The sequence below is a fragment of the Geotrypetes seraphini genome, chromosome 8, assembly GCF_902459505.1.
Source record: "Geotrypetes seraphini chromosome 8, aGeoSer1.1, whole genome shotgun sequence".
NCBI lineage: Eukaryota > Metazoa > Chordata > Amphibia > Gymnophiona > Dermophiidae > Geotrypetes > Geotrypetes seraphini.
The window spans coordinates 90,474,943-90,484,836 of record NC_047091.1 but is presented as its reverse complement, the minus strand read 5'-3'; the positions used below and the strand labels follow the sequence as shown (position 1 = coordinate 90,484,836).

The 9,894-nt window shown below is 44.6% G+C and overlaps 1 protein-coding gene across 4 annotated transcripts in view; it reads left to right on the top strand.

Moving 5' to 3' along the window:
- Positions 1–1,490: 1,490 nt before the first annotated feature.
- LOC117365648 (scaffold attachment factor B2-like) overlaps positions 1,491–9,894 on the top strand; it is a 265,886-nt gene continuing 257,482 nt past the window's right edge. Inside the window, exon 1 of one of the 4 annotated variants that reach the window (XM_033956261.1) lies at positions 1,491–1,612. Coding sequence is in view for 2 of the 4 variants with exons in the window: in XM_033956259.1 (XP_033812150.1) it covers positions 2,669–2,854 (186 nt within the window). In the remaining 2 variants the exon portion in view is untranslated. Of the gene's footprint in view, positions 1,613–1,702; positions 1,720–2,455; positions 2,855–9,894 lie in introns of those variants that run through there. The other 3 variants (XM_033956262.1, XM_033956259.1, XM_033956260.1) reach the window with 3 other exon arrangements.

The following is a 9,894-nucleotide window of genomic DNA, read 5'->3' as shown; positions in this document are numbered from 1 at the left end:
GTCTTAGGCACTTTAATCACTACTGCTGGAACTGTCTGCTGAGCTATCTGACCTGAGGAAACAGGGGAAGATACAGCAGATGTCGTTGAAGAAAGAGCCGCTGCAAACGACGAAGGTCTGATGAGACTCAAGGTGGAAGCATTAGAAGCAGGAGGAACCTCGGTAGGAGTCGAGGCCAAGTCGCCTTTGAAGTCAAGGGATCAGAAGAAGAATCCATCTCGAAGAGCTTGTCCACCAAAATACAATGATGATTGAAGGCTCGAGGCTGAAGCGTAGCACAACGCAGGCACGACTTCGGATGATGTTTCGTCCCAAGGCACTTGAGGCAGCGACGGTGTGGGTCCATAAGAGAAATCGCACGCTGGCATTTGCTACACTTCTTAAAGCCCGTGACAGGCCGGGACATAGAAGTAAAAATAGTCACCGCAAGATCGACTCCCTCGGGCTGCGATTGAGCGGCCAGTTCCGGGAAACGGACGGAAGAGGAAAAAAATGTGGGTTTTTTTTTTTTTTTTTAAATGCGAGAATAGGCTGCCTACTTGTCCTGGGATAATAAATCGTATGAGTTTCCATTATTTCTTATGGGGAAATTTGCTTCGTGCTTTGGATTACAAGCATGCTTCTGGAACGAATTATGCTCGCAAACCAAGGTTTTACTGTAATTATTTTATTTCCACCTGTCCATAGGTGTCAGATTTTGAAGAACACTGTCCTAGATTGCCAAAACATTCTGCATGAACCCACAGATTAGGTTCCACGTTTCTGGATCATTGTTGAACTATGGAGGTGTAAGGTAGCTAGTCAGCAACTGATAGCCCAACCATGTGTTGCATAAAGACATTGTGAAACCACACTTGCTGTCCTAGTAATTGTCTCCATGCCTCCAATGTATACAGAAAAAAGCATGAAGGCAGGGGTTAGGCGTAGTACAAGTAGAACTGGGCTTTTTATTTATTAAGTGCAGATATCTTCTCCTAGTCGATTGCAGAATTTTGAGCTTCTTGACAGAAGCATGCACCCATACTGTGCTTCTACTTATGGCAGTGGTCTCAAACTCGCGGCCCGCCAGGTACTATTTTGAGGCCCTCGGTATGTTTATCATAATCACAAAAGTAAAATAAAACAGTTTCTTGATCATATGTCTCTTTAGCTATAAATGACAATAGTATTATTAAGACAGCCAAAAGGAAAGATTTATAAACTTTAAAGAGTTTTACCTCCTGTAAAATTGTCATTTTGTTCATAAGACATTAACTGTTTTTTTCTGAGGCCCTCCAAGTACCGTCAAATCCAAAATGTGGCCCTGCAAAGGGTTGGAGTTTGAGACCACTGACTTATGGCATCACAAGTAGCAAAGCAAAGGAACAGAAAACACAAGATAGATTTTCGACGGACAGGGTTGGAAGAGTCAAAGAATGTCAATGGTGAGGCGGAGTTCATGAGGAGGAGGGGCAAGGGCTAGGGCTAGGGCTTCTGAGAGGGGTCGAGTTTCTCCTGGTCTCGGTATTAAAAGCAGGCTGGGAAAAATGCGCTTTTTTTTAATCTCCAAGAGAGCTGGCAAGAGGAAGGTTACTAATAGAGCGTGATGTCCTTGCTCCGTTGGATCTAAAAGGTGGATAGCTGTGAGACATGAAGGGAAGGGATGAATAAAAGAAATAAAGTCTGAGTAGAAAAAACGTGGGGAGATAAAGGCAGAAAAAAACATGTAGAGAGAAAAATGTACGTGTTATAAGAAACGCGGGAGGGGGGGGATGTCAACGTCCATGTATGTGTTTAAATGAAAAATGTTTTAGTACATACGTTTTACCTGATGGAAATAATCTGCAGGGTAGTAGGCAGATAACGTTTTGGTTTCTTTTTATTATTATTATTTTTTAAACGTCAGAAAGTGACAACGTTAATGGTCAGATTTACTATTTCTCCATATACATAAAATGAGAAATCCCCGAAGGACAGAACAGCAGCTGTTTTCAGGTTAGCTTCTGTGGTCTTCAGTGATTTTTCAGTGACTTAAAAATGGAAACGTACATTAGGGAAATTGATTTTATTAGAAAGGTTTAATAAACCGACGCTCAGGGATATTCACGATTGATTTGAACTGTTCTAATACCTAAGAGCAAATATATATCTATACATATCGGTTTTTTTTTGGGGGGGGGGAGGAGGAGGAAGGCATAATTCTTCCTAGCCTTAACTTGGCTTGCTCAGGTTTCCTTAGTTAAATATTTGGTAACAAAAAAGGATCCCCCAATCGTATAACTGCAATATGGCGACGCCCGCGTATTATGGAAAGTTCCCGCTCGCTCCCGTCTCTAGTTGGGTAGCTGGACTCTGGAGTAGGAGGAGGGAGTTAGGAGGTATACAATATACATCTCCCGCCACAAACTCGCGCAAGCGTGATTTGTGTTAAGATCTCGCGCTTGCGTTTTGGCGATTAGGGGAGGGCACATGTAGGCCTGTGTGTGCGTAGGTTGGCGCTTTTTGCTCGAGCGCCATTTTGTGGCGGTGGTAATCGCGTGCGGCTTGGGGTGGCCGGCGTAGAGCGAGATCTGAGAAGCACCCGCCGAGAAACGAGCTACGAGCATATTTTTTTTAACCTTCGGACCGCGAGTAAAAAGTAATTGAGTTACTTTGTTGGTAGCTTAAGTGCGCTTTGTGGGAGGAGATAATGTCAGAGAACCAGGGCGCGGCGGAACAGGGGAGCGGGGCTGAAGCAGGGAGCCCGGCACAGGACGGCAGCCCGGAGACGCGAAAATTGAGCGATCTGCGGGTCATAGACTTGAGGGCAGAGTTAAAAAAAAGAAACGCTGATAGTAGCGGTAACAAGAGCGCCCTGATGGAGCGACTCCGAAAGGTGAGCATGTCTTTAATTCGTTATTATAAAAACTCCCCAAAGAGTGAGGTCACCTTATCTAATTTAAGGTTGCGCAGAAATAAAGGAAGTGAATCTTGACCTGGAGGTGGGCAATGAAATGATAGCACGTCCTCGCTATTTATAATAAAAACGTAGTGCATTTTTGGGTGGTGGTGGCCCTAGAGGCCACCACGTGGGTCGGGTTATTAACCACGTTTTGGTTTTTTTTGTTATACAAGTAATAGCACTAGCGCTCTAGACTTAACTTTGAAATTATTATTTTTTAGTTAAAGGATATTAAATTTTTATAACAGTAACTATTATTTTAGCTGCTTTACTGGTAAGAGATGGTCAGCCAACTGAGGCTGTTCTTGAGCGCGCTTGTTTTAGGCCTCATATCTATTGGCTAGAGAAAAAAAATTGCTGTTAACGTCTGCATATTAAGATGTGGACTGAAACGTTTTCTAAATTCTATTACATTATATTTTACCATACAAAATATTAAAACTTCCTTATGCTTTGACAAATAGTTGCTTTTTTTTGTAAGGGTTATAAAATGCTATACAGAAAATTAATTCTGTTTAGACAGTCACATTTGATACTATACTTAATGCAAAATAAATAGCCCATAATAACTAATGAAAAATAGTTCAAAAGAGTATTTGGGGTTTTAAAAATTTATATTGCAGAAGAGCTGCTCCTTTCCTTGATTCCTTGTTGATTCCCATAAGCTCTCTTGTTCTGAAGAACCAAGGGGTAGAAAGCTCTCAATCCTAGCTTTCTTTTATCTACGTTTGTAACTCCCTTTTCCATGGTCACCATTTTATTCATGGTTTGATCTGTCTTGTCGCCATGTAGATTTTTTGTATGAGTGTTAAGCAAATTATAAATTACTACTGTACAATTCTGTAGGAGTAACTATTGGAGATATGATGTGGATGAAAACTTTGTATCGGTATAAAAATTTGCAAGTCCTCACTACTGGTCCAATTAGCCAACAGATGGTGACTTGGCTCCTACAGTCTGCCTGTTGGAGTTTCTGTGCTGTTATAGGCCTTAGTCTGTATTCAGTGCCACCCAGGGTCCCTTTCTGTCATCCCAATACTTTACTTTTGGGGAAATTTGTGAAAAATGTTAAAATTCTGAGCCCAACATTAATTTAACAAAACTGCATTGTTTGTTTTTTTTCCAGTTTCCTCTTCCATAAGGCTTAAAATTTCTTCATGCTTTTTCCCTCCCTAGTTCTATTTCACTCCAACTGTAATTCTCTCTCCAAGTCTGTCTTCTCCTCCATGCAAATATCTCCAACTTTCTCCCCCCCACCTTATTTTTTCATTCTCTCACAGCTATCATTGTTTCCTACCCTTTCTATGCACATCCTCAAGCTTGAATCACCCCCACCCCCAGTGGCACAGTCTTGACTTTTCTACCTGTCGCATCTTGCTCTGTTTTTTGACATTCGCGGGGGTCCCTGGAATGGAACCCCGTGAATATCAGGGGAGTACTGTACTCAGTTGGCATTAGCTGCTTCCCCCCCCCTTAGATCTCCTTGCAGGAGCAATAGTATCACTGCATGTAGATCTAAGTTGGAAAGAGGAGGAAGTGATCTGACCTGCACTTCATTCTCATACTGCACAATCTCTCTTGGGGGGAGGCGACAACAGCAACTGATGGCCTGCAGAATTCTATGCATCCTGTGGGAGCGAGGAGCTGTGCTGTTAATCAGAATTCCCCCTAGTATTACTTTTGAATGGCGCTATTTTATATCCTAGTTCTACTAGAAGTTTGTTTTAGGTTCTCTGAGAGGCTGATGCAGAAAGCTGTGTGTTTTTGAAGCTGCTTACTGTATGCCTTTAAGGTGAGGTTACCATATAAATGCAGTAATTTAGGAGAAAAATGACTTCTATTAAAATCATGGGGGTCATTCCATGTCAAGTGGCCTAGGGCTCCTCACCTCACCATCACAGATTTTGATGAAACTTTGTATACTATCTTAAGTGACACAACTAAACTCTGGTAAAGTTTTAAGATCTACCAATGTAATACTTGTGATGTAGCTCTCTTTTGTGCTGCAGGACTGGTAGTTCTGACCAGTGAGTTAAATCCTCATCAGCTGCAATGGTTGTAGAAAGCCCACTGTTTTGTTTTCATGCTTCACCTCCTTTCACTCTGGGATGAGATCCACTCTGTTTGTTCTGCTTGAGTTTAATCTTTATTATCCCAGGACAAGCAGGCAGCCTATTCTCACATATCGGTGATGTCATCGACGGAGCCTGGATGCGGATGCCTCACAAGCAGACTTGCTTGAAGAAACTAGAAGTTTCGAGTCGGCCGCACCGCGCATGCGCGAGTGCCTTCCTGCCCAGCGTAGGGTGCGTCTCCTCAGTTCTCAGTTTTCCGCGGAGCCAAGAAGTCCGTCTTTGACTCTGCGTTAACTTCGTTACTTCATGCCTTCTCTGAACCACGGTTTGTATTTTTTCCTCACGAATCGCTGTTCTTATTTTATTTCTTTCATTTTTAGTTAAAAAAAAGAAATTCATCTAACGTCTGTTTGCCGGGACAGGCTGTTCGGCCGCAGCCTGTGGGCTTCGATCTTGCAGCGGCTATCTTTCCTTCTATGTATGTCCCAGACTGTCACGGGCTTCAAGAGGTGTAGCAAGTGTCAGCGTACAATTTCTCTTACAGACCCACACCGTCGGTGCCTCAAGTGCCTTGAGCCAAAACATCAACCGAAGTCGTGCCTGCGCTGTGCTACGCTTCAACCTCAAGCCTTCAACCATCGTTGTATTTTGGTGGATAAGCTCTTTGGGATGGATTCTTCCTCTGATCCATCAACTTCGAAGGCGACCTCACCTTCGACCGAGGCCCCTCCTGCTTCGACTGCTTCCACCTCGAGCCTCATCAGACCTTCGTCGTTTACAGCAGCTCTCTCTTCGATGACATCTGCTGTATCTTCCCCCGTTTCCTCAGGTCAGATAGCTCAGAAGACAGTTCAAGCGGTAGTGATTAAAGTGTCTAAGACTTCCAAGTCGAAGCACAATCGCACTACCTTGGTGGAACCTCCAGCCAGAGCAGGTGGTCCAGTTTCAGATGCGGATCCATCCTTGACGGCGTTCTTCCAGACCATATTGGAGAAGCAATTCATTCAGTTCCTTACTAATATGGGACCGAAGCTTCTTCCTCTCATCCAGCCTGAGCATTCAGCAGACTCTCGCGAGGTCAAGCCGCTTCCTTTGCCTCAGTCTGAGCTTACACACTCTTTGCAGGGAGCAGAGTCTCTGCAAGTGTCTGGTCTGGCATCCAAGCACGTAAAGCAAGGAGCAGAATCTTTACAAGTGCCTCGGCAGGAATCCTCACACTCTATACAAGGAGAAGAGTCTTTGGGAGTGCATCGAGGTTCCTCCACCAAGCCTCCGGAGCTTCGATCTTCAGCCTCCAGTCCTATCCATTCTTTGATACCATTGGCTGCTTCCATCTCCAAGGCGAAGTCTCTTCAATCTTCGAGATCTGCTTCCAGGCACAGTTCTCATCGACGATCGAGGTCTTCATCAAGGCATACTTCCAGGCATGGTACTTCTTCTAAAGAACGACCTTCTTCAACGAAGCCTCGATCTCTTCCTCCTTCGACACCAACTCCTCAATCGAGGTCTCCAATGCCGAACCTCGAGGATGCAGCGGTTTCGATTGCCTCGTCCAAGTCTCCATAATCTTTTGATGCCATTTTTCATGCCGAAGCCTCATCTTCGACCCAGGCTACCTCAACGTCCTCGAGTCCTTCTCGAGGCAAAGCATTGGCGGATCAGCTATCTTTCTCATCTTTTCTTTGTCAGATGGTTGTGGACTTGAATCTTCAATTAGATACTACTCCAAATACTCTAAGGAGTATCTTGAAGTCATGCATCTTCCTCAACCTCCGGCAGAGCCACTTAAGCTTCCTCTTCATAAGCTTTTGAATCAGACTTTTGGTTGATGCCTGGAGATACCTTATACCATACCAACTGTTCCAGGAAAATCGGACTCTAGGTATAAAACTGTGCATCGCAAAGGGTTCAACAACTCAGTTATCTCATCAATCCCCCCTGCTTGTTGAGTCCTTGAAAAGGTCCCATCCTTCCAAGGTTTATGCCACCGTTCCTCCTGGAAGGGAAACCGATGGACAAATTCGTACAATGCAAATATCAAAATGCATGATGTCCTCTAAAGTCCTCAATTATAATTTTCATTTTATTATTTATTTTGAGTTCCTCATTTCTCTATTACCAAAGTTCTTGACTTATTTGGATACTCAAAAGCATTTTGAATTTCAAAAAGTCTTTGCTTCTTTATCTCAACTCTGATTGTTGCATCTCCTCCAGTCATCTTATGATGCTTTCGAGTTGTCGGCCCGAACAGCTGCTTGCTCTAGCTAGGCTTCGTCTTGCCTGGCTTTGTACCATTGACATGGACCCTAATCTTCAAGACCGCTTAGCTACCAAGAAATTGTCTGAAATCCTTTGCTTCTATTGTCAGACCTAAGCCAAAGCCAGCTCCTGTGAAACCTACACGCCCTGCTCCTATCTATTAACGGCATTTTGCTCCGAGGACGGCTCCTTACACTCGCCCACCTCTTAAAAAACAGCAGCCTCCGAAGCAACAAAAACCTCAACCTTTTGCTGCACCTAAGGCTACTCAGCCTTTTTGACTGTTTACAACAGAGCATAACCTCCACCGTTCTGACTCTGCGTTCTTTTCCCCCTATAGGAGGTCATCTCCATCTTTTTTACTATCGAAGGACGACAATTACATCTGACCTCTGGGTACTTACCATCATCAGGGAAGGATACTCTCTTCATTTCATTCAGGTTCCTCCAGACCTTCCTCCAAGAGAGTATCCTTCCAAGTCTTCCCAGATCGCCCTTCTTCTTCAGAAAGCTCTGCTTAGTCTCCATGCATTCGAACCAGTTCCTCTGAAAGAGCAGAACAGGGTTTTTTTACTCCTGTTACTTCCTTGTTCCGAAGAAGACGGGTGATCTGCGACCCATTCTGGATCTCAGGGCTCTCAACAAATTTTTGGTCAAAGAAAAATTTTGAATGTTGTCCCTGGCATCTCTATCACCTTCTCGAACAGGACGACTGGTTATGCTCTCTGGATCTCAAGGAGGCCTACTCTCGTATTTCCATTCATCCGGCCTCCCGTCAATATCTCAGATTTCGGGTGGGAAATCTGCATTATCAATTCAGAGTGCTGCCCTTCGGCCTGGCTTCATCTCCCAGATTGTTCACTAAGTGCTTGGTAGTGGTAGCAGCAGTTCTAAGGAACCATGGTCTTCAGGTATTTCCCAACCTCGACGACTGGCTCATCAAAGATTCCACATTTCAAGGGGTTATTGTAGCGACCCAACGGACTACCTTGTTCCTACAAAGTTTGGGATTCGAAATTAACTTTCCCAAATCCCAATTTCAGCCCTCACAGAATCTACAATTCATTGGAGCTGTTCTGGACACTGTCCAACTCGGAGCATTCCTCCCACAACAATGTCTGGAAGCTCTTCTTAAACTCTGTCATACAGTGTCTTCCCAGTCTTCCATCTCAGCAAGACACATGATGGCACACCTAGGTCACATGGCCTTCACAGTGCATGTGACTCCTTTTGCCAGACTTCACCTCAGAATTCCTCAGTGGACCCTAGCATCTCAATGGACGCAGGTTTGCGATCCACTTTCTTGACACATCAGTCACTCCTTATTTTAAGCAGTCTCTCCGTTGGTGGATGCTCTCTTCCAATCTTTCCAGAGGCTTGCTTTTTCAAACGCCCCCTCATCAGAAGGTCCTCACGACAGACTCTTCGACCTATGCTTGGGGCGCTTATCTCGATGGTCTCCGTACTCGAGGCCTCTGGACCAGTACGGATCATCAGTGTCATATCAGTCAGTTGGAACTCAGAGCAATCCTCAAAGCTCTCCATGCTTTTCAACATCTGCTTCACGACAAAGTAGTCCTCATTCGGACGGACAACCAAGTCGCCATGTATTATGTCAACAAACAGGGAGGGACAGGGTCTGCCTCCCTTTGTCAAGAAGCTCTGGAGGTTTGGGACTGGGCAATCCGCCAGAACACCTTCCCCAAAGCTGTCTACGTTCAAGGGGCAAAGAATTGCTTGGTGGACAACTTGCAACCTCAGGAATGGACTCTCCATTCTTTGCCTCTTCATCACATTTTTTCACAGTGGGGAACGCCTCAGATAGACCTCTTTGCAGCTCCCCACAACTACAAATTGCCTCAGTTCTGCTCCAGGATATACTCTCCTCCTCGCCTCGAGGCATATGCATTTCTTCTGGAATGGACGAATCTCTTTCTCTATGCATTCCCTCCATTCTCTCTCATTCTCAAGACCCTGGTCAAGTTGAAGAACGATCATGCCACCATGATTCTAATCGCTCCTCCGTGGCCGAGACAAACTTGATACTCCCTTCTATTTCAATTCAGCAGCAAGGAGCCATACATTCTACCAGTTTTTCCTTCTCTGCTTCCACAGAGTCAAGGATCTCTGCTTCATCCCAACCTGCTGTCTCTACACCTGACAGCTTGGTACCTCTCAACATAACCCCTCTTCAGTTTTCTCCAACTGTACGAGATATTTTAGAAGCTTCTAGGAAGCACTAGACAATGCTATCACCAAAAATGGACTAGATTTTCAACGTGGTGTTTTTCTCATCATAAGGAGCCTCAACATTCCTCCTTATCTTCTGTTTTGGACTACCTTTTTTCACTTATCCAATTCTGGCCTCAAGTCTACATCTATCCGAATCCATCTCAGTGCAATTGCGGCTTTCCATCAGCCTATTGAAGGAAAACCCCTCTCTGCTCACCCGGTGGTTTCCAAATTCATGAAAGGACTTTTCAATGTCATACCTCTTCTCAAACCGCCTCCTGTGGTTTGGGATCTCAATGTTGTCCTTACTCAACTGATGAAGCCTCCATTTGAACCAATTGATATGGCTCTTCTAAAGCACAGTTCTTCAACCGCCGGTCCGCGGACCGGTGTCGGTCCGCAAAAAAA